General features: G+C 43.3%; 2 protein-coding genes, 1 long non-coding RNA gene and 5 other non-coding genes across 8 annotated transcripts in view; 6 read left to right on the forward strand and 2 right to left on the reverse strand.

Moving 5' to 3' along the window:
* The window catches only part of LOC128075223 (uncharacterized), a 44,783-nt gene extending 43,813 nt beyond the window's left edge, over positions 1-970 (reverse strand). The window contains exon 1 of the long non-coding RNA XR_008203699.1: positions 763-970. This is a non-coding gene — a long non-coding RNA (uncharacterized LOC128075223). The remainder of the gene's footprint in view (positions 1-762) is intronic.
* Positions 971-7,496: 6,526 nt separating this feature from the next.
* ZWILCH (zwilch kinetochore protein) lies at positions 7,497-17,384 on the reverse strand. The gene is made up of 18 exons (XM_052671756.1): positions 17,296-17,384; positions 17,077-17,128; positions 16,650-16,745; positions 16,442-16,560; positions 15,231-15,427; positions 14,769-14,848; positions 14,342-14,497; positions 14,040-14,111; positions 13,616-13,709; positions 12,696-12,751; positions 12,197-12,299; positions 10,905-10,984; positions 10,537-10,693; positions 9,519-9,547; positions 9,045-9,181; positions 8,766-8,861; positions 8,550-8,668; positions 7,497-7,894 (listed from the first exon to the last, which is right to left on the reverse strand). The coding sequence occupies exons 1-18, from the start codon at positions 17,349-17,351 to the stop codon at positions 7,803-7,805; spliced, it is 1,791 nt and encodes a 596-aa protein (XP_052527716.1). The 5' UTR covers positions 17,352-17,384; the 3' UTR covers positions 7,497-7,802.
* A 373-nt stretch (positions 17,385-17,757) lies between these two features.
* Positions 17,758-23,271, forward strand: RPL4 (ribosomal protein L4). Its single transcript, XM_052671757.1, has 10 exons — positions 17,758-17,864; positions 19,013-19,184; positions 19,873-19,979; positions 20,379-20,517; positions 21,038-21,162; positions 21,534-21,663; positions 22,093-22,249; positions 22,433-22,516; positions 22,743-22,863; positions 22,952-23,271. Exons 1-10 carry the CDS (start codon positions 17,862-17,864, stop codon positions 23,189-23,191), a joined length of 1,278 nt encoding a protein of 425 aa, XP_052527717.1. The 5' UTR covers positions 17,758-17,861; the 3' UTR covers positions 23,192-23,271.
* Positions 18,841-18,942, forward strand: LOC128075678 (small nucleolar RNA SNORD16). The gene has a single exon (XR_008203955.1). It is a non-coding gene; the product is annotated as a small nucleolar RNA SNORD16 (small nucleolar RNA).
* Positions 19,719-19,790, forward strand: LOC128075682 (small nucleolar RNA SNORD18). Its single transcript, XR_008203959.1, has one exon. It is a non-coding gene; the product is annotated as a small nucleolar RNA SNORD18 (small nucleolar RNA).
* LOC128075684 (small nucleolar RNA SNORD16) lies at positions 20,215-20,314 on the forward strand. Its single transcript, XR_008203961.1, has one exon. It is a non-coding gene; the product is annotated as a small nucleolar RNA SNORD16 (small nucleolar RNA).
* Positions 21,397-21,464, forward strand: LOC128075683 (small nucleolar RNA SNORD18). The gene has a single exon (XR_008203960.1). It is a non-coding gene; the product is annotated as a small nucleolar RNA SNORD18 (small nucleolar RNA).
* On the forward strand, positions 21,717-21,787 carry LOC128075681 (small nucleolar RNA SNORD18). Its single transcript, XR_008203958.1, has one exon. It is a non-coding gene; the product is annotated as a small nucleolar RNA SNORD18 (small nucleolar RNA).
* Positions 23,272-23,518: the final 247 nt, after the last annotated feature.

The raw sequence follows: 23,518 nt of genomic DNA on the forward strand, positions 1-23,518 counted from the left end.
ATCAGTAGTGGCCTGCAGCAGCATCTCAGTGTTCACATCAGAAAGAGGCCAACTCTTAGTATGAAGCTGTCAGCAGGAAAAGATAAATTAAAATTGATTTTTAGAAGCAAATTCACTAACCTTCATTGCACCCAGGAAAATCTGTAACATCTGTCACTGATTTCCTACCAAGGCTGGGATTTTCAACCATCCACTGAATTTGAGCATTCAAAATCCGATATGCAACTTTGAATACACCAGTGCAAAATTGAATGAGTTCTTCCCATGGGAGAGAACAGCATTCCATAAAAGGGAGAAGTTCGTGCACCTCTCCATGTTCATCAAGCAATATTATTAAGAATATAATATTTTGGGGCTTTTGACAGGCTGAAAGAGCTGGGGCTCTGGGGGGACCTTATAGTGGCCCTCCAGTGCCTGAAGGGGACTTACAGGAAAGCTGGGGTGGGACTTTTTCTAAGGGTATGTAGCAACAGGACAAGGAGAAATGGTTTTAAACTGGAAACAGGCCTTTAAAATTTGAGGGTTCTGTACAACTGCAGCAGATTCTGCAGATTTACATCTTCCTGCCCAATCCTTACAGTCCTTCACAAAACAGAGATGGTAGATTCTCACATATATTAAGTTTTTCAGAAATGATCCCAGTAAAACCAGTGCTTAGTCGTAACAGTTATTCAGTCACCAACGGGCACAAAATACAACAGTGTTAGTTTTCATGCTAGTGTAGGAACTGCTAAATAAATATGGTGTAAGTTTAAGAGTTACCTATCCTGGTCTCATTTCAGGGATCGCATTTCAAACCCAAGATCTTCCAAAAAAAAGATGGTGCCTCTCTGCAGACTGTGATGGTTCCAGGCAGTGCTACCACCACACTGCATCCCAGATGTCCTGGAAGTGGTGGAGTGGTGCTGAGCCTCCTGGCACTCCGTCGGGATGCAGGCTTGCCACCAGTTCAGGTCAGCAGGCAGAACGAGAAGCTGGAGAAAAAGCACATAGCAATGTGAGGTACACCAAGCTTAACCAGGTAAAGGGCAGAGCAAATATGAGCATGTCATTCTGGCTAAAAGCTTTTACATAGAAATAAAAATTGTTCTAGATGTGGAAAAGTTGGCAATCTTTATTCTGAAGTTAATGAGGAAGCCTGGCGTGCATGTGTGTCTATCTGTATGTACGTAGCTGAGTTCAAAACCAGGCATTTAGCAAAAAAGCCTGGTCATCAGCTCTTGATCATTTCACACAGGCAATAAAATGCATCTCCCACATTTCCAAGCACTCCTTTCTGTCCTTTGAATGCATTCAATCCTAAGAAACGGTTCTGAACATCTCATCTAACAACTGTTTCTCCAACTGCTTCAAATCAAAGCTACGTGATTGATTGTAAAGTAAGACATCCTCATTTAAATTACTTCCAATTTTCTATTTTTCTCTGAAAACCAAGTCCAGGCCACTGGTACAGTTGAGTGATGGACAAAAACTTTCCAAAACCAGCTAATATAATGTAACGAAAGTCATTTTGTAACACAGAAAAAATATGAGTACAGTTATACAAGCATTCCTGTTCCAAGAACCATTGTAAGTGGGTTTTGTTTTGATTTTGAAAAATCTCCAGTATTCCAGAGTAGCTGAGTAGACCACACACTGGAAAATGACATGTTTTTCTGGTCACTCTGTAATAAAAAGCATTTTTCTCTGAGAGACAGAATAGGCCTTTTCAAGGTTGGAGAGGGAGTGCAATTGCAAGAATGAAATATCAGGAGTGAGGGTTACAGTTACAGTTGTATGAGGATAATTTGGTCTGGTTGTCTGAACAGCTGTCAGGGAATTATGAACAGCTTCTACTTTATCATCTGGATGCACAAGACCTTAGGGCTAACAGCAAAATCAAAGAGCAGTTCAGTGGTACCCACTGGTTCAGGTGTCTCTGGGCTGCTGAGAAGTTTTGCAACGTGAAGTGTAGCACAGAAGAAAATCAACTATGAGAGTAAGGATCAACTGGGTTCAGATAGAGGGGTTTTTGCAAAGCTTGGTGTGATCTGGTTACACAGTAGGTCTGCAACCAGATAATACATAATTACCTGCATCATTAAAAGGTGAGACCTTGCTCCAGGCTGCAGGCAATAAACTGCAGATAAGCCTGAGCTGAGCGTCAGCCATGACTTTCTGGTGGCTTCACAACACCCTGTGGTAAGCCAATTGCATAACCTGCTTTCCAGGTTATTTTACTGCAGTCATAGGGCAATTTTGGACAGCCTCCATGAGTACATTTTTTTAACATTCTTTTTACTCACCAATAAAACAAAATAAAACATTTTATAGCCTTGATGTGTTTCTGGCACATTTTAAAACTGCTGCTAATAAAAGTTTTCCAAGATGAAACAAGGAAAAAATGACCAAGCTGTAGCAATATAAATATCTCATGACTTTTTTTTTTCTTTTCTTTTTTTTTGTAAAGTTGGGCTTTAATTCAGGAAGCTGGGAGAGAGCATCACAGAATAAGATTGTGGTAAGAGAAAACTCATGTAAGCCCAGCTCACAAAGTGGAATAGGGCTCTGTTCGTAGCAGCCACTACTAAATGTAGTTTGAAAGAATCATAGTTTCATGCACATTAAAAGCTTGCTCTTCTGACCACTGAAGGTGGTTACAATTTGCCAAGTGACTTCAGTGACACGTGAGCACACCCTAAAGAAGCAAACTGACTTGTATGCACTGCTCTGTGCAGGGAGGCAGCAGACTGGGCTCAGCTCTGCTAGCTCTCCTAGCTCTGATAGATGCTCCCTGGGTGATTTCTGCCCAATCTCCCTCAGGGCCTCCTCACCTGTTAAGAAGGGTGATCTGTCTCTGTCAGATCTCAGAACTGTAACTATCTGTCTCCTGGCACGCCAGAGTCTTAATTTTTGGCATGGCTTTATGTGTAAATGTGATATAATGAGAAATGAATAATGCACAGCGTTAATAAGCCTAACTCCAGCATCACGCAATGCTGCAATGACTTGTACACACTGCCCTGCCCACCTTCTGCAGGGGAGAACGCCTGCCAAATACATGGCAAGTACTGAAGGTGCCTAAAGCACCAAGCCCTCCTGCAGCAGGCTGACTTATACACACAGTGCTGCTCCTCATGAGCATTGTCACTCCCAGAGCACGTTAGCTGGCTGGTTTTCAAGCAACACCTTGAGCACGGTCCATCCTAACCAGGAACAAGTGCATCAAGTGACCTGCACGGATGAACAAGGGGCTCCTGACAAAATGCCCCCTGCGGTTCAAATGTGCTTTTCACTTCTGCCATCGGAGGCAGTGTAACATCTACAATGGTACGTATTATTTATTCCAGGCTACCAGAAAATGCTTTCAAAGCTGATTCTCATTCGTGAAACTGACCACCAGAGGGCGCCAGTACTGCTTAAAAAGCGCAAAGCAAAGTGAATGAAGCGGAATTCGCTCAGCCTGTATGGCTTCAAAGGCCTCGGGAAGGTTCCGGGTCATGAGTCACCCACGCACAGAAAGCCCCAGGGTCGGGCAGCTGCATGGGTGCAGCAGGCAAAAATCACCCAACTCCTGAGAGCGGCTTCCTCTACACATCACTTTTCTTACAGAACCCATTTCCTTAGGGTGGATGGGTAAAGGCTCACACATCCCGTGTTAATGCTGCTTTCTAGGTATGAAAGCATTTCCCAGGTGGCTAAGTAAGGAAAAGGAGGCACAGAAGCCTGATTTACTCGCTGACACATAGCAACAGAGGACAATCATGGAGGAGCACTGCGTAATCACTGCTGGACTAAAACCACAAACAGAACTGACTGGCAGAGCTGCGTTCTAGCAAAAGCAGAGGTGCATCAATTACTTTTTCATATGTGAAGTTAGTATGAAAGACTGGTGGGCAGCCAAACGTTTAAGTTGTAACTCAAGTCTTTTTACCTCCAGGGTTTTTATGGAGAGCTGGAAGTTCTGCATACCAGACTGAAGGGTCCTGGGACAAAGATGGGAAAGGACCAAGGATCTGGGATGCTTTTACTCATGTGAAAGGGAAAGTGTTCAGAGATGAAACAGAAGACAGCATGTGATGCTACCACAAAGTGAAGGTATCACCAAGGGGGAACTGTCCCTTTAGAAACGTTCTAGAGCTATTTCATGTGTCATCTACTCCTACTTTACTATTGAAGATATGGATATTTGTGCTATTATTATTTTTTCTTCTTCAGATTTCCTACATTCAGAGCTATTTAAGACAGACGAATAACTGAAGAGTTATTCTGCCTGGATATGAGATACACTGATTTCATAGGATGACATTCCGTTACTGAAGAAGCTTAAAGTTAATCATTATCTGCTCTCTGTCCCATGGGCTTGGATTATGCCCACTGGCATCAGAAGCAAGCACAACTTCGCCGTATTCTTACTGGTTAACAGACAGTTCACCTCAGAGAAAGCCACGTCTGTTTAGCATTACTGTCATACAGATTTGCTTCTCTGCCTGCAGAATGGAGTCCAACAACTACACATGCATTACATGTACCCATTAATGTACCCATTACTGCAGTGTAGTTCTCCAGATAAAATTTTTATATTTCTGTTTTCAGTTATTTGGAAAACAGCCCAGGTAATTCCTTCTCTGTGTGTTTAATCGGCAGAACAATGGAATGCGAAAGGAATACAGAAATGACACCATGAACAGCCTTCTGGAGAGCAGTATTATCCCCACTGTGAGCCTCTACCACTGCCATCTGCCACAGGCCAGAAAAACTGGACAAATGTCTCAAGTAAATGTTTCTGATAGGACGTGTTCCCACATCTAAGGACTACATCGCATTACAAAAATGTTTAAAGACGCCTGCATGCTTTTAATGTGTGCTTATAATCATTTTCTATTCATTTGCTTTTAAAATACATTGCTGTATTACTTACATTTCAGCAGCTCCAGAGATAAAAAGTCTTTGTTAGTAAGAAAACGAACTTCAGATAACACTATTGATTCTTTATATTCTTATTTTTGAAGGTTCTCCAAGAAAAGTATGATGGCTGGCAAAATACAAGAATGATCAATTATTTTTAATGATTATGCCAATCTATGCTTTGAGAAGTTTGAGACTGTGTGAAACATGGGATTACTTTTAGTAACCTGTGGGTATGTTATCAATGCTCTCCTTACTGCAGTTGCATGGTTCTGCTCACAAAACTCTACAGAAGGGACACCACAGGAAAGTACATTGAGAATTGCAGGTGGAATTAAAGGTGAATAGATAGATAGATACAGTTCTCTGCAGTCAATGACTGTGCCCCAAAATCTCAGTAGCCAGTTCCAGCCAAGACACTATTTCAGGACACATGAAATTCCAGTGAAGTTCTGAAAAACCATCAGCTGGAGGAAAGATAGGCACAAAAGCCAGAAAGGCAGTCAAAATGCAAGGAGGACATTACATGGTGGAACAGCACCAGCAGGTGAGTTTGCTATGGCCGGTCAGCAACACGCTGCTTCCAACAAGCTGCAGCCAAGCAGCATGAGAGCAGCCAGAAGCCAAGGGGAGGAGAAAGAAAAAGGGGCCTGGAGAGGACAGAGAGATTAAGAGACGACTCCTGCATGGACTCAATCCATATTAGGATTTAGGATATTAGCAAACTTGTTAGCTCTGCTTTTCAAATAACTAATTCTGTGTACATCTGCACAGTTCCTGAAAAAGGTTACAAAACAGGAGAACATGCACCAGGACTGAAGCTTGGTGGAAGTAGAGCATAGAATGCAGCACACCATGTAACTAAAGTAAAATTTAAATTGAATTTTAAATTATGTGAAATGAGAATTTTTAGCAGACTGATTAAACTTTTCATCCTGCTCTTTAAACAGAAACACAGCTTTGTAACCATGCCAGTTCCAACTGGCACATCAAATTTATTCAGTAGCTGAGGCAAACTGATTTCAGACCACTAGTGCATATTCAGGGATCGCATGCAATGAGAGATGCTTGACATAACCCTCTGTTGTGACAACTTAATACTCCTTGTAATTTAAATACTCCCTTGAAAAATACTGTGTAACTGCTTGGGTAAGAAAATGTCCAGAAAATGTTAGTCTAGAAACAAGGAGTAGAATCCTGGTGTAGTGAAATGAACTCAGTTTTTCAGAGTGATTTCAGTGACTCATAAACACTCACCCACCTCAAGCAAAGACATCAAAGACAAGAGATGCTGGACAGGACACTATGCTGAATGCTGTGTGTAACCTCTACAAGCACTTCAAGGAATTTAAGGGAGGCATATTGCATAAATGTTTGTGGTTTTTATAAGAAATGGAAGCTTCCATGATATACTTAGAAGAAATGATGCAATATTTTCAGATACACCTTAATCCAAAAGCTCCTCTCCACTATCCTCCTGCATTGCCTACAGTCTAACAGTTGCAGTGTGCACGTGCTCTTATGTATTCTTACAGACTCACACAAACATATGGCACTCTTAAAACACCTGGCACACTGAGCAGCATGGTAACAAGTATTCATTCTGTAATTATGCTTCTACTTCCATCAAGGGCTGAGCAATTGTACATAAACTGCAGAATTATCACTTTGTTTTTAAGGTACAGTTGGAATTTCCCTAATGAGTGGCTGGGGGAACCTGTTGATCCACACAGCCAGGCAGACATGGATGCTGCTGAGATATACTCATCATGTATTGTCCTACTCCTGCTCTTCCTCCAAAATCACAGCTAAAATGGCACAACTTCTTGTTGTGTAACAAAAACAACACAGTAAGCCAGCTGCATTGTAGAACACTTACCACAAGTGCCTCCTTTTGCACCATTGTAAAGGTGAAGAAATGTTATTTGCTCTGTCCAGACCTGTTTCTATTTTTTTTTTTTACTCAGTTCTCAAAATTTAATTTAGAAATTTTAATAAAACCCGAAATATATTTTCTTTCTGCATTATTTTAAGTTTTATGCAGCAAATTTTGTTTCTTGTTATTTTGGTAAGGATGATATGGAATAGCTAGATACGATTAAAGTGATTCTAACCTTGCCTCATTTCAAGTGATTAAAATCTATTTGCAAATTCTGTTTTCAATCTTTTCATCATTTCACTTTTCATTACCACAAGCTGCTGTTTGAAGAGATAAGCACTGTTTTAAAATGGGAAGTGATTCAAATATTCCAAGAGCACCACTTAAACACTAAGTTATTTCATGGCTGCAAGTTAGGATGATGCTTTGCTATTTAAGTGTGGAATAGAGTTGAAGTGACTTCTCGAAGATGACAACTACCATTCAGATTTACACTACAGGATGTTTCTCTCCACAGCACAGCCAGCAAGACTCCAGAGTGTAAATTCAGATATGAAGAAAACCAAACTGCAGAGGTTCATAATGCCCTGGATGAATGGCTTTCCAAATATACCTGAAGGATGAAATATCTCTTGATACAAAAAATACCCACATTGCTTGTTTTGTTGGCTTAAAGTACTTAATAACTTTTAACAGTGTCTGTGTGCATTCTTAATGAGTAAAAATAAAATTTTAAACCCCGAAGTGCAGAACTTTATTGAATGTTTGGAAATGTATGTACCAAAATATCTACTATCTTACCAAAACAATTACTCTGTACATTCACAACTGCACATTTATATACAAACTGGATTGGTACAGATGAATTAGGGCTGCGTGTCACACTGTGTGAGCATACTAAAGCAAAGAACTCAGTGAGATGAAGTGTTCTAGTGTTCTCCAAATGCCAGAATCTTCCCAACACGCTGCTGATAGATAATGCTGCACTTCCCCCCTTATTGTACCTTGCAAGGCCTGCCTGCACAGTGATGTGCGTTTATGTGAAATGCACCTGACTGCACTCAGCCACTGCAACAAAATACATCCTTTCTTCACTGCTTCCATTAACTGTGGTATCACAAAAGAGACCTGCACAGACAAAAGATTTGATTAGCCAGTGTTTTTAGAAGGAGCAAATGTAGATAATGCAGGAATAAAGTTTCAGTGACAGAGGCACTTCATGACAAAAACTGAGGAAGGTGGGAAAGCTTTACAAAGCATTGCCCTGGGACAAACCTCCCCTTCACTCCCACCCCAGACACTTTTATTGCAGTCTGTATCCTTAATCCTTCCCTGTCCTCGTGCATTTTCACTTATTCTGCACTTGACTTTATGAAGCAAGGTACGTCTCCTCTCATTACAGCCTGTTTGCTTCCCAGGCTAGATGTAAGTATCCGGCAACAGGTAAGCTTCTCTTCAGACCCACTCTCAGATACATGGGCAAAGATTTTAAAAGCTCTAAGATGCTGTGGAAGATACTAAATAGTCAAGTCATCCTCAGAAATCTTCTGCCATTTTAACACTAAAAACCTAATTCAGCCAAATTAAGAAGGCAGAAGGTCAGACCTTCTGAAAGTCTTTTATGTTCTGTGAATACCACCTCGTATTCTTCATGAAAGACTGCTTTGCTTCAGTTTTGCTGAATATACATAACTAAGAAAATATAAATACTCAGTAAAGCCAGCACAAAAGCTTTTTAAAATGTGTACTTCCATTATTTCATTTCACCATAAATATTCCTTACCTGTGTTCTTGGATGCCATATGTTCAACAGGAGCACTAGCACTAACTTGCCACGTTGTTTTAACCTCCTTCTGGCCATGCCCACTGGTGATGTCCACCTTCCACATTTCTGGATGATCACTGATAGAATAATCAAAAGATGTCCACATTCAGTCAGGTGCTCAGATCTGAATCCACAACCTGAACTGAACGCTACAAACATGGAAGGTGATCTTACTTCTGATAGAACTTCTTGACAAGGGCTGGTCTGATCGGCAGCTGAAACACTTGCTTCTCATTCAGAGGGTTTTCTTTATAATATTTCAGGCAAGTTCTAGAGTAATATGAATCAACAAGTTACATTCCTTGGATGAATGCTGGTGCAACACTGCATAAACCTCAGGCAAAAGTAATTAAATCCTCAGATTGCTATTTGCTTTTTTTTGAAGTTTACTTACTACTATCAAAGAGAGTCTGTCTGTTAATGCTATTTATAAAGTAGAAATGAAATAATTACTGTGTCAAAGGGAAGAGGTTCTCATGTTTAAACTGGAGTAAGACTGTACAGCTGACCATTATTTCCAACATATGATGAAGCTTTTGAACACGATGAACTTGCTCTTGTAGATCTACTGATGTGGAAACGAAGTAATCCTGGAAAAGCAAACAGCCTCTGCTCTTAACCAGACCCTCAATTTCTACACACACAGCCTGCTCTCTGCTTACTAAAATCGTTCTGTTGTTCTTTGAAGAAGTAAATATATAAAGAATGGCCCAGCAGAGTCAGAACAAAGTCAGAACTCTGGTGCCTGCCAATGACTAATACCAGACAAATGGGAAATATATGAATAAGAAAACAACATAATGACATTTCTGCCCTATGCTGTCCCATTCTCATTATTTGCAATTCAGTTGCTCAGCTTATGGGGAAGTTACCCCCCCCACCAACTGAGGGTGCTGTACATTAAGAGTTAAAAATAAAGAATCTCACCAAATAAGTTAATGTTGTGAGTTCCTGACCTGGAAAGTGAACAGGAAAAGAAACCATTATCAGATATCATCAGGTGAAATACATGAACAGCCAGGTAACCTACCAGCAAATTCTACTTAAGGAAAACAAGTGCAGCCACTAAGATGGAAGATGATGTTATTTATCAGTATGGTTACTAATGCAGAACAAGGAGCACAGCCACTGAAGTGGCAGGGTAGGGGCAGTATCTTACATGCTGCCAAGGCTCCATGGAAGCACCACGCAGAAAGCCATGCCATGCTTTGAGACAACCACCCTCCCTGGGACACCCAGGTTTAGATATAACAAATATGAAAATGAAAGATCAAGTGTGACAAAGCAAGAAATAAAGAAAGAAAGAGTTGAAGGAAATGGATAAGTACAGCGGCAAACATAACATCCCTTCTGGATTCAGAAAAAAAAATAGAGCTGTAATACTAAAAACAAAGCCATGGTGCTGTCAAGAAAAGGTACATTACAAAAATTGTTCCAGCCCAGCTTTTGTTCGGGTTATGCAATGTGCACTAAAAATAAATATAGAAAAATTAAAAATCTACATAGTACGGACTGTACAGACACAGCTATTACATATAAACACCCTTGCCTGATTTCCTTTAACCCACGTAGACCATAGAAGAAAGGGCAGAAAGAGCAAGAAGGTCTTAATTTATCACCTACAGCAGACAGGTAAGAAAACAAAACAGCCCTGTTACACACATCTGACACTGTGTTACAGTAAGTTTAACCATGAGATTTTTTTCAGTTAGAAAAAGAAATGCAGGGTTATACTAAGTGCAGTTATTTGGAAACAAGTTCATTTTTTTATTTTGGGAAGACACACACAGAGCATGAGAGCACGAACACCAAGGAGGCTGGGAACAGCACTGCAGCAGCTGGCAGGCAGAAGTGAAATCGAAGCGACTGGAACCTGCCTTTATTTCCTGTGCAGAGCAGCCTTTTCCCACACATCTCTAACCATGACAACAGATTCCTGGCTCACCTATGAAAAAGCTGACATAATCCTTCTTCATCTTATCCAAACCAATCTCCAAGAGCATCTGAATCGGAGTGATGCCACTGAGGGACACGGCCTCCACTTTGCCATGGTAAGACTGCTGGACCAGTTTACTGAGCAAACTGCTACTCCCTTGATGAATCTGAAAGTTAAACAAGTTTTTCTGTGGGACAACTGTGTACAAAACAGCATGGTATTATTTAGAAATGCAACACCATGGAAACATGCAAAGTGTGACAAGCAAAAAAAACCTCAACAAAACAACATGGAAATAAGGGCAACTAAATAATAAGAGCCAGACTCTGCTTCGAGTAACTGGAAAGGATAAAATTATTGTGAAATAGACTACATACCCATGGCTGTATTTCACCGTGCTCCAGGAATTTTACGACCAGCGTGAGACACTCTACCAACTCCTGATAGGAACAGACACCTTCAGAAAAATGATGACATGTTTTATTTATCTATTCAGGCTTTCCCTTTGAAAGGTGAGATGTGAAACAAGTGCAAGTAAAAAGGCAAGAAAACTTCACAGTGACTGAGAATAAGGGGGGGTGAAGGGGAATAGTTATAGTTTACAGAAGAAGGAATGTGGAACTCGTTAGAAAATAAGGGATGGCAGACAGTGTGTCTGGGGCAGCGAGGGGGATGAAGGCCATAAAGACATGGTTTGAGAACAGCCCGAGGACGTTTGGCAGGGAGGTGAGCCAATGTCCACAGGGCAAGGAGAAACCAGTTTGGGGGGAGAACCTCCGAAAGGCTGGGAGTTCACAGCCAGAAAGGTCAGGAGCCTTGGCGAGGGAGACAATAAACCTTCATCCCACGCGCAACAGGGGAGGGTCTGTGTCTAATGAACTCTCCGGGTGTGAGGAGTCTGTATGGAACTCCAGGACAGCTACTGGCTGTGTATCAGTTCAGCCTGTGTCTGTAGCACCAGTCCTCCAGGCAGGTGCAGGTCAGGCAGATCTGTCCCCCTTGCACCCGCTGCACTGGACAAACCCTGCCTGCTTTGGAATCTTACTTGGTCACAGAGTTTGATTCCACGCATCACCTTCAGCTGCTCAGTAACAGCAGCCCAACAGTACTTGCAAAAACTTAACTGCTCAGTTAAAAAAAACAGCCAAAACGTCCCTGTTCGTTGCAGGGGAGTTGGAGTGGATGCCCTTTAAATGTCCCTTTCAGTCTAAGGATTCTGTGGCAGATTTCAATACTTTTTTGTGAAGAATCTAAGTCCTACATCAAGAATGACCAAGTATGTAGCTTTATCAACTTTAAGTCTTTCAGATCTAGAAAGTCACTCTGACAGATCACTAGTTTTTAGCCACAGAGAAGGCACACACTCCTGACTTTTTAGTACTGTAATAATCCTAAAGAAATACAGTGTCTCCTGCTAGATCTTGAAATGCCTCCCTATGTTGTAAGAAAGTGCATGGTCTTACATACCTAAAATTAGTTCCTTTAGAAAAAAAGTAACAATTTTCTGAAGAGCTGAACAGTACATAAAACTCAGAGAAGTTTACTTTCATTTTCTCAAGGAAGTAATACAGTGTTGTAAGTACAGAGAAGAATTAAAGGACAGTGAATGGGTCAAAAAATAAACCAACCACAACAACTAAAAGCCACCACAACAAAACACTACACTTACTTCTCATTTTGCACCATAATTGTTCAGCAAAATCCAGGTCTCCTCGTTCACTGAAGATTGACTTTATTGAACTGTCCACTGCAGCAGTGTCACTTTTGATACTCTGAAAGAGTTCAAATGAAAAATGATGCTTAAGATTTAAAGACCTTCAACTAAAGTTAAAAAGGAAGGGGAAGAAGCATACCAAAATAGTCCAAGTATCTCCAAGATTACCAACTGAATGCAAAACTATATGAAAATTATGCATAATGGACACAATGGACGTGCCCAGAAAAGGAGATTTTCTTGACAGGAAAAACTACAGTGGACTTTCCATCAGAGAACAGCCATGGAACTTCTATTCTAATTTTGCCTTTTGAGCAATTTCTATTATTTCTAAACTGCAAAAGCAGAAAGCTACATGTCTGCATAAGCAATGTACAAGACACAATCAAAATCTGAAATAACTACCTGCCAGAGGAATGAGATAACAAAGAAACAGATAGGAAATTGCATGTACCTCTGTTTCATTCTTATTTCCTGATACACAACACCCATCCAGTTTCTTCTTCAAATCTAGGAAAGGAGAAAATAAACGTCACCATCATGAAAGAACAGCAAAACCAACCACCCTTGGGGCTGGTTATAAACTGCTGGGCATGCACCAGAACTGACACTGAAATGTAAAATAAAAATTAAACTGAAATGTATCCATTTCTAAGTTGTTTCTGCTGGGCAAGCATTTGGTTTGAAATACACATGTATTGCTTTCTCAGTAGGCTTTACTGTGACATACACATTTTGCTCTCCACCTTCAGTGTCCTTTAGCTAAGCATTAACTCCCCATGTTCCAGGGCTGAAGCAATGAGGGGTGACCAACAGGCCTATTAGTGCCTCTGGTTTTCTCCCAAATTTATTTGTCAAAGGTAATTTTTGTCTCCAAGTTCTACCTCCGTATTCATTTGTGAAAAACATACAGTTGCATCTGCAAACCTTTTGGTGTATTCACCTGATGTTCTTTCTAGGTTCATTTAGTAAAACCTTCAGCTTCTGGTTAGACTGCTATGGCTCAGTTTGAGCTGCTTTCAGCAGCTACCAGCAGCTGGGAGTGCTTCACTTTAAGCTGTCAAACAACTGCTGTCAGCCTCTGCTCCCTGGACACTTTGCACCTTCAGATGTTCATGTGCACGCCAACTAACTTGAAAGACGCACACAGAATTCATTCAACTACCTTCCAAACATGACTATCGTAAGAAACAATTATTACCTTTATTTCCCTTCATACGAGATTTTGGGACTAATTACTAATGCTTTATGCGAGTTATTACAGCACAGAAATTACAATCTCTTATTCTAACACTTCAGAAGTTTTATGTTGATTTTCTTTTGCTTCTGTGAAAGGCGACATCCCTCCCTTCCCACATAACAAGCAACAATTACCCAGCAGAAATCCCTGGACCAGTTCAAAAGCCGGTTGGGTCTCTAAGGGCTCAGGCCACTCCGTCACACCAGTCTTCAAGCCTTCAGCCAAAGCCTAAAAGCAGCATCAAAAGCAAAACAACACCCAGCAGTTACTATTTGAGGTTCTGCATACATCACTCTTCAAAATGTAGGTAACTTCCCCAGGAAACACAGCTCTGTAGAGCCATGGATTTTGAAGCCTCTCACGCTTCCTGGCTTTGGCATTCCTGGTTTGTCCTTGGAGCATTGAAGATTCGTGAAACCAAATTCAAAATTTATTCTGAACACTTTCAAATATTTTTGAGAAACCATATGGAGTCTTAAACAGAGTAAATTATTAACACACACACAAAAATCACCATTCCATGCATATCTGAAACTGGAATTTCTCATTTTTACTTACAAGGAGAAACTGCAGCTCTCTATAGAGGGGATACACAGGACTCCTGGGGTCCCCAGACTCCAACATAATGTTCTGAAAGTTCCAGAAGATTATGTCAGATTCAAACTTTAGAAATCAGGTATCTTAAGATTTTCACTGAGGAAATACAGATGAATTAACAGCTTTTCTTACAAATATGCTATACTGCTTACGTAGAATATTCCTTACATAAACAACCACAAATGGCAAGAGCCAAATGTATTTTCTACCCCCTGCACTACTAATGACATCAGCAGAGAAAAGAGCCTGGGCTCCTTACTGACCAGCGTGGCAGCCGAACAAAGCGGCGGCGCCTGCAGAATCTTATCCACAGAGTGCCAGGTGACATCCACAGAAATACTGCTTTCAGATCCCAGAGTTGTGTCATCCATTGCAGCAGCACTGATAAGTTCATACTGAGCAAATCCTTTGGTTGTCACCTAGAATGAACAGATTTTGCAAATCTTTAAAACACAACACAGCACTGTTCTGTACTTGCGCAAAATATTTTTTGGAAGCATTTCACACAAAGGAAATATTGGCTAAGTAAGGAGAAACAGAGACAAGTCAGAAAGCCCAAATGTTACTTCTAAAGAGATTATGATACTGTAGCGTTGTGCTGATTCTCTAAATAGTATCTACAAAGCTTCCCTAAATCAGAATCGTAGATAGAAAACAAACTATAAGCAATGCCAGATGAAAAAGACCTACAACAGATGAATGGTGTTTGACTTTGTGCGCCGTTTTGAGTTCTTCTAGGTTCACAAAACAGGTTTTATCAGTGGTGGGACCTGCAAAAAAGAATAAAAAAATGCAAGTTATATTTGGCATGTAGAATTAGTTCTTCAGTATTGCATTCAGCTTCACGTTGTCCTCCAGCAAGGAGTACTGTTTCTTGCATTTAAGCCTTTATTTTCAGTATGGATCACATTTAAATATCTATTAAGTCATTGCACCTGAGCAAAGGTAGGCCTTCAGGCACTGATGCATACAAGAAATTTAAAAGTTACTTCCTCGCTACACACAGACATCTTTCTCTTTTCAAAAAAACAAGCAAGGATGAGAAGCAAGCAGTACAAGCCAACATCACACAAAGGCAGCATCCACAAGTTAAGTTTTTCCTCATTTTTAAACCTTCCTCATTCAATTTTGTACGTAGCGTTATAACCTCACCATCACATGTAACCACATGCAAACTGATCCCTGTGATTTTGTTTCCAGCTTTGAGAGGCTCAGCTCCAAGCCAGTAAGTGTGCTCAGGGTCGGAGCCATCACACCGTATCCAGAGGGGCGGAAGCACAACCTGTTCACTGATGTTCAGATGGGTCATGTTTGGATTCTGTGTCATTGTGTACAAGGAAATAAGCTGCCTGGGGATGTGAATAGGAAAGAACCAGATATCAGCAAGTATAACAAAATGTATCTGTTATGTAAAACACTGAATAATAGAATCATAGAATCACCAAGGTTGGCAAAGACCTAAAAGATCATCCAGTCCAACCGTTCACCTATTACCAATAGCTCCCACTAAATCATGTCCCTCAGCACCACAGTACCACAGTAATACCACAGTAACAACTCCTGTCTGCCCTGCCTCATCAACAGACACAACACCATTTTACAGAAAGGATGCAGTTTTGTAAACATCTTCCTATGGGTAATCTATGAAGGAAAAGAAATATATCATAATTCAAGGCCAGGCTGGATGTGGCTCTGAGCAGTCTGGTCTGGTGGTTGGCAACCCTGCACACAGCAGGGGGTTGGAACTAGAGGATCATTGTAGTCTTTTTCAACCCAGGCCATTCTATGATAATTGGAAAAATATTTCATACAATATAGTACACATGAAAAAGTCCTAAACATATAACTGAATTTTAAAATTAAAGGATGCTAAAGGGATAAGTGAGTTAAGCAAGCAAGTCACCACGATTCACTACCCTGTTATTGTATTTGTATTTTTGTATTTTATTCTAATTATTCTTATTAGAATTATTCTTAATATATTATTATTCTTAATATATTGTATTCTTGTATTTTAGTAACAGTCGAAAGATCAAATCCTGATCAGATTTCTCAAACTGAAGCTCTCAGAAGGCAGGCACTTCAGTCCTCCCAAGCTTTCTGTGCACACCTGCAGTGAGGCAGTCCCCTTAGCAAGGTGGGACAGCTCACAAGTGCTTTTCCAGCACCAGGACTTCAGCTACACTTTGCAAGGGTGCCATTCTGCAGAAATAACAATGCTCGGGTCACCATTAAATTGGTAAGTATTTAACTTTGGGGGATCAAAAATAAAGCAGGTGCTGAATATGAGCAAGAGAGGCAAAAGGAAAAAAACGAAAAGCGCCGAGAAATGAGCAGAGGGAGGCAGCCGTGCGAGCACCCACTTTGCTCTCTGGACAGGCAGCGCAGCCGGGCCGGTGTCCACCGTGGGTGTGAGCTGAGAGGTGTGCAGGGCATCCTCTGCTCCTGGTTCTCCTGTTGGGTCGCTGCCCTCACTGCGGCCCTGCAAGAGGAACGCACGACGCGTGAGACTATTGGACGGCAAGAAAAACAGATGACGTTCACAAGTCTGACACTAAGAGGCACGCTTACTGCTTGCTGCAGGACGTACAGCGTGCTGCTTCCATTCCAAAATCTTCCAACTGGATTTTTGCAGCTATCATCAATGAAACAGATCTCTACATCATCCTGGGGAAAAAAAGATAATAATACAAATACGCTACGCACATAAAGCTCAGCTGCTCTGAGGCGCGCGGCTGCAGCCACCACGCGACCCGAGACAGAGCATCCGCTAAAAACATCTTTCAGTCACTTCACCTTCGACTTTCTCTCGAGAGCTGCGTTTGCAGACACCGCACAACTCACAGCCGCGGCTGAGTGAAGGAATCTCGATTTGCCCGGCCGCCTCCCGCCGCCCTCCTGAGGGGCGTTTGAAGGGGCGCTTTTTCCCGCCCGCGCGCCGTTCCCGCCGCCCCCTCAGAGCGGGAACCTGAGGCGTTATTCCCGCCCACAGCTTTACCTCAAAGAGACACGGGCGTTCGGGGACGCTTTTCTTCCCCTCTTCATATATCCTGCAAGAACAACGAGCATTAAGGCGCAGCAGCTGCGTTTGGCTGGCGCTTTTTCCCTCGCCGAACGCTCCGTTTATCTGCGTATCCCCCAAAGCACCGCTCCAAACGCACGCCCTCAGCGCCGTGCCCACACGGCCGCACCCCGCTCCCGCCGCCCCGTCTCGCACCGCCGCAGCGCCAGATGCAGCTCCACCGCTGCCGCGCGCCGCCGATCCGCTCTCATCGCCGCGCGCCTCAACCGCCGCCGGAACTACATCCACCCCCTGGGCCGTCATTTTTATTTCTAATTTTTAATTTTTTTTTTCCAGCGCCCAGCGGTGGGTTTTATTAGGTTTTATTCTCTCCGCACCCTCTCCCGTAAAAAAAAAAATAATAATAAAATAAAATAAAAAAAGCTCTCTTAAAAACTTGATTTTGGTGACGGCACGTCACGCCGAATCCCTCCGCCAGAAAAGAGTCCCTCAGGGCGGGGGATGGCGGCGGCGCCACGGGGCGAGAGGGGGGAGCGGAAGGGAGCAGAGGAGAGGAGCGGAGCGGAGCTGCACAGCGCGGGGTGGGGTCGCTGAGGCGACGCGTGAGGGCAGCGGAACCCCGGGGGGGAGGGAGGGCGGGGCGTAGCGCAGCGCGGAGTGATACTGCAGCGCTGGTAGCGGCGTTGGCGGTACGCGAATTTCCTTTTCCGGTTGGGCAGCGGCGGAGGCAGGCGGGAGCACGCGGGGTCTGCGCTGCCGTCATGGTGAGGAGCGGTCCGGAGGGGCGCGGGGGGCTCTGGGAGGTGCGGACTCAGAGCAGAGCGTGGGGAGAGCGGAGGCCGGGGGAGCCGGGCCCGGCTAGACGGGGCAGCGCCGCGTGCAACGCGAGGGCAGCGGGCAGACAGCAGGCGGGGGGGGGGGCGGCCGCCATCTTGGGGCCGCGTGGAGCCGCGGAGCCGAGCCGGGGTGGAGAGGGGCGTTGGGTCCCGGCACTGGGGTCCGTTCTCACGGTGCTCTCAGTACATCTCCTAGGCCGAGCGACAGCAGCCGCACCGAGTTGAAAGAAAGATTTCTTTAGCAGATGTTCCCGGTAGCTGTGGGAGTTTGATTGTTGTTTTGGTTTTTTTAATGCACTTTTTTTTTTTTTTCTTCTTGAAATAAAGTACTAAAGAGTTCGGTCTGATGCACTTCAGATCGTGGTCCAGGCCTTTCCTCCGTTTATATGCGGTGTGCTTTTGTCTTGGGCTTCAGACTGCGTGAGCAGAACTTTCCCAGCCCTCTGAGCAGGGTCACTGCCGAGCTGTGAGCACACAGAGCTGCTCGGTTGGCACGCTCACTTTGCTCTGATATGGAGTTAACCTGGCTGTAGTCATTGCAGGTATTAGAGCCCTTGGTTTAGGCAGCACAGATTTTATTTGTAACCCAAATTTCAAGGCTTTGAAAAACTGATAAATACAGGTGGGTTCTGTAGGTGCAGTTGTTCTTCACAGCGAATGGAAAGCTGTTAGAAGGTGCAGAGCTGTAGCTGTAGGCTCACAGAATGACCAAGCTTGGAAAAGACCTTCAAGATCATCCAGTCCACCCATCGACCTGTCACCCCCAATAGTTGTCACTGAACCATGTCCCTCAACACAAAATGCAGCCCTTGGATCACCTTGTCCCTTTGTCTGCCACCTCAAACCTCAGCTGTAGCCTTCAGAACAAGGGACGTGCAGGGAGCTCTGCTATCAGTATGGATATTGCTGTGATGATGTAATTTGCGTCTTATCCAGTGTTCAGTGACAGTTGCCTGCTGTTATCGTGCTGGCACTGTTGAGCTGCAGACACGTTTAATTCTGAGCAATAGCTGAGGGATTTGAATGACAGCAACCTAATTTACTTGTGCTTAAGAGCTATTCCTTTTCTTTTTCAGGCTTGCGCTCGACCATTGATATCTGTCTACTCTGAAAAGGGGGAAGCATCCGGCAAGAATGTCACCCTGCCGGCGGTGTTCAAGGCTCCCATTCGCCCTGACGTCGTGAACTTCGTTCACACCAACCTGCGCAAGAACAACAGGCAGCCCTATGCTGTCAGCGAGCTCGCAGGTATGGTTTGTCCCCAGAATGGGTGGGAATGCTGTGGGAGCTGTTGGTTTTGATGCAGCTGGGCTGAAAGGGAAAGAAATTCACAGTTGAAATAACAGAAGCACTGTTCAGTTAGATTTTGAAGAGAATGCGGGAGAACTGTTCTGGTCGTTAAAATCCTGATTTTAAATTGTATGGAACTTTGCCTTATCAGGCAAAAAACTTCAATGAAATGCTGTGTTTTTTAACCCCCTGCTCCATGTTGAGTACATGAGACTTTCATCTGTGGCATTTACTTAAACCTGCGCAAATGGCTGTTAGCTGGAGTTGCCTCAGAAGCTAGTAGATGCAAATATCTGCTGCTTCCAAAGGAATTTGTGCAAGTGCTTTCAAATTTATTTCTGATGGCAGTTCATAAACATCTTAATCTGCCAGAAGCAGCAGTGCCAGTGCAGACCTTCATGTTAAAGATCAAGTTTAGAAATTGTTACCATACTTGATTCTGACCTAAGCGGATTCTGTAAGAGCTGTTTTACCTGATCAGGATTTGTTCTGCTGGAATGATGAGATTCCACTTCAATGGTCCGTGTTTCTGAACCATATGATAACAGTGGAAGTTCTGATGCTTGGTCCCAGGCTCAACAAATCTGTGGCTTTGGGAAAGCAACGGTGTTGACATTCTCTGCACTGAACTCTTTTTCTGTTGCAGGTCATCAGACCAGTGCTGAGTCTTGGGGTACTGGGAGAGCTGTTGCTCGTATTCCTCGAGTACGAGGTGGTGGAACTCACCGCTCTGGCCAGGGTGCCTTTGGAAATGTATCCTTTCCTAGCTGCTGCTCACATCAGCGTAAATCTCAAATCATGCAGGGCAAAATTATTTTATCTCAATATGAAATTGAATCCTACTTCTTGAGGTAATGGCTGTCCTCAAACCTCAGATCACTGTGAAGACTGTGATTAGAACCCTCTCTGTGCAAATTCAGACTTGCTTTATTGAACAGGACGATTTCTGCTGTCTTTTTTCACTGCAGAAGTGTTGAGTCTCACATCTTGCCATGATGTCGTAATTTGCGTCTTACTCTGTGCTCAGTGACGGTTGCCTGCTGTCAGTGAACTGGTACAGATGGTTGACGAGCAGTTAATGCTGAGCAAGTGTTCAGGAGGCACATTGAAAAACGCAGTTCTGAAAGGTTGTTCTTAACTGTGGATACTTAGATGTGCCGTGGAGGCCGCATGTTTGCCCCAACCAAAACTTGGCGCCGCTGGCACCGCAGAGTGAACGTAACTCAGAAACGTTATGCCATCTGTTCTGCCTTGGCAGCATCAGCTCTTCCAGCACTGGTCATGTCTAAAGGTGGGAATTCTGCTGGCAATCTGTGCGTGGCCCGAGCAGTAGTGGTTACTCTAAAATTACTTGAAATGTTTCTCATGGATAATAAGTTCCCTTTCAAATTAAGGATGCAGTCCCTCCTTCAGAAGGTTGAATATTTTTATGTACAACTGGGTGTGGTAATTTGGGGGTTTCACTGTGATGGAAGTTAGGCAATGCTGAGCTACCTATGTGTGTGTTGCTGACATCAATCTTGTCCTGGCAGATTGTGGAAAATGAGGTTGAATTTTGAATTAAATGGCAGTTTGGTTTGATTTCTGTTCTGTTCTGTAGAAGCCACAGGTCATGCTTAATTTACTTGAGTATTGTTTGAGGCAGACCAGTAAGACTGCACTGGAACCTCTGTGCTGTTATTAGGACACCTCCATGTTAGATTTCCTTTTTTTGTTCTGCATTGTTTCGGAATGCACAAGGCAATACCTTGAAATGCATGCATATAACCAGGGTCATTGGGAAACTTAATGTCATGTAAAACCCCCGTTAGGTCACCGCATCGAGGAGATCCCGGAGCTTCCTCTGGTTGTTGAGGACAAAGTTGAGAGTTACAAGAAAACAAAGGAAGCTGTTCTCCTTCTTAAGAAGCTTAAAGCTTGGAATGACATAAAAAAGGTGAGTTCTACAGGTATGTTCCTGAGGACCCTCATCATTAGGTTCTGCCGTGGTTAAATGAAGAATTGCAGATTGCTCTGTATTGCTTTGATGCCATGAAAAATCCTTTGGTAATAGTTGTAGGAAAAAAAAGTTGAAGTCAGTTTCTTCCTGTGTTGCTTTACTCTTTGTGCTCGGTTCCCTTCATTTCAGTGCTGAGTAACAACACTTAACAGCTCTGTCTCTTCTGAGTCTTAAGAATGATGAACTTCTCACTGGTCCGTGTTTCAGATTATCAGTGATGATTGTGAAGTTCTGACTGAAGTGCCTTTGTCTTACTGCTGTAAGTTGGACTTCTTCAAATATTCACAGCTTTCTTTTCCTTCTGATAGGTTTATGCCTCTCAGCGCATGAGGGCTGGGAAGGGTAAGATGAGGAATCGCCGTCGCATCCAGCGCAGGGGGCCTTGCATCATCTACAACGAGGACAATGGCATCATTAGAGCTTTCCGGAATATCCCAGGTGATTTTAATTTGATTTTATTTACTCTTTTTTTTTCTCTTTCGGAAGGCAGCCTGGAATGATGAGATTCCACTTCATTGGTCCGTGTTTCTGAAACACATGATTTTGTGGAAGTTCTGACTTCTAGCTGAAGTAGCTGTAACTTTATTTCCAGGAATGTGATGTTGAGGGATGTTTGTGTGTCTGTTACCATCCATCAACTGCCTTTCAGACTGTAAAAATGAAGCTTTTAAGTTTGTTACTAGAGAAGGCTGACTTTTTTTTTTTTTTTAACTTATCTGTTGAACACCTTATACACAGGTTTATGTAACTTTGTGGTGTAAAAGCTAATAAGACCGTAGCAGTTTCTGTGTACTTTATGGTCTGTTTCTTGGTCCTGTGCTGCTTGCTTTTCATTATAACTGAAGAGGCGTGTCTATTTTTCGGCAGGAATTACTCTTCTTGATGTGAACAAGCTGAACCTGCTGAGACTTGCTCCTGGTGGCCACGTTGGGCGTTTCTGCATTTGGACTGAAAGCGCTTTCCGCAAGCTGGATGATCTGTATGGCACCTGGCGCAAGCCTGCCACTCTGAAGAGTGACTACAAGTAAGTGCAGTAACACCTGACCCAGCTGGTGGGGGGCAGCAGGATAACCCAGCAGAGCCACAGGTTGTGCATTTGGGTGTGGAAAGTGGATACTGACAGTAGTTTGTACTAAATGCTTATTTTTATTGAGTTAGTTTTATATTTTTTATTTTCCATCTTAAACTCTGAATGTTTGCTTCCCAGCCTGCCGATGCACAAGATGACCAACACTGACCTTGGAAGAATCCTGAGAAGCCAGGAGATCCAGAAGGCGCTGCGTGCTCCAAAGTAATAATTTTTAACTATTAAGGGGAGATTGTGCTTGGTAGTTAATTATTGCCAAGTGCAACACTTCACACTGAGAACAGAAATCCCTGTGTCAGATACTGCTGGGATTTCTTTAGATCCTGGCTGTAAATACTAGGAATTATGGTTCCCTTAAGTGAGATTTTAGGAAGGTTGTACAGCCTATGGGCTGTGGAAGGGAATCATGATACATCTTTCTTCTTTCCAGGAAGAAGATTCACCGCAGAGTCCTGAAGAAGAACCCACTGAAGAATCTGAGAGTCATGATAAAGCTGAACCCATACGCCAAAACAATGCGACGCAACACCATTCTGCGCCATGCCCAGAACGTGAGGACAAAGCCTGTCGTGCAGTCTGAGGCATTGGAGCCGATTCCATAGATGCTAATGGTTGTGTTTTTTTTTCTATCTGTTGTAGCACAAACTCAAGGAGGAGAAGAAAGCCAAAGCCAAGGCCAATGTCACGTCCAAGGCCAAGCTGTCAGCTAAGGCGCAGACCAAGGCCAAGCCTGCAAGCAAGACTGCAGGAAAGGCCGCAGCAAAGGGTCCAGCCAAAGGCCCAGCCAAAGCTCCAGCAAAATCCCCAGCGAAGGCCCCGGCAAAATCCCCAGCAAAGGCCCCAGCGAAGGCCCCAGCAAAGGGCAAGGCTGAAGCATGAGCAGGAGCAGCACTTGGAACACCTGAGCTCAGAAAATTGTACCATGGAACTACAGCGAATAAATTCTATTGGAAGAGCGAGGTGCTTTTGTAGTCGTCTGGCACAGCGGTGCGTGTTGGGGGTGAGGCGCGTGGCTCAAGTGAGCGGTGGGAGGCTGGTGGGGCTTTGAGGGCACTGTAAGCACACGTGGGTGAGAGCAGTGTGTTCATGGCGCTGCCCGAGGAGGTGGAATCCAGCAGCAGTCGTGAGCCTTCGTGGGAAGTCACAGGCTGCTGTTTTAATGTCCCGTATTTGGAGGGAGCTTTATTCACCTTGTTCACTTGTGCC

Source organism: Tympanuchus pallidicinctus, unplaced genomic scaffold (assembly GCF_026119805.1).
Source record: "Tympanuchus pallidicinctus isolate F22 unplaced genomic scaffold, pur_lepc_1.0 scaffold12, whole genome shotgun sequence".
Lineage (NCBI taxonomy): Eukaryota > Metazoa > Chordata > Aves > Galliformes > Phasianidae > Tympanuchus > Tympanuchus pallidicinctus.

What these genes read in the sequence shown, in the direction of transcription:
- ZWILCH (XM_052671756.1), bottom strand. Translation starts at nt 17,351, where the DNA reads ATGAGAGCGGATCGGCGGCGCGCGGCAGCGGTGGAGCTGCATCTGGCG. An exon ending in CTGCATCTGGCGCTGCGGCG is followed by an intron (nt 17,129 to 17,295) that starts GTGCGAGACGGG and finishes TTGTTCTTGCAG; the next exon opens with GATATATGAAGAGGGGAAGA. An exon ending in ACGGTGAAATACAGCCATGG is followed by an intron (nt 10,694 to 10,904) that starts GTATGTAGTCTA and finishes TTTAACTTTCAG; the next exon opens with ATTCATCAAGGGAGTAGCAG.
- RPL4 (XM_052671757.1), top strand. An exon ending in TGCTGTCAGCGAGCTCGCAG is followed by an intron (nt 19,185 to 19,872) that starts GTATGGTTTGTC and finishes TTTCTGTTGCAG; the next exon opens with GTCATCAGACCAGTGCTGAG. An exon ending in CTTGGAATGACATAAAAAAG is followed by an intron (nt 21,163 to 21,533) that starts GTGAGTTCTACA and finishes TCCTTCTGATAG; the next exon opens with GTTTATGCCTCTCAGCGCAT.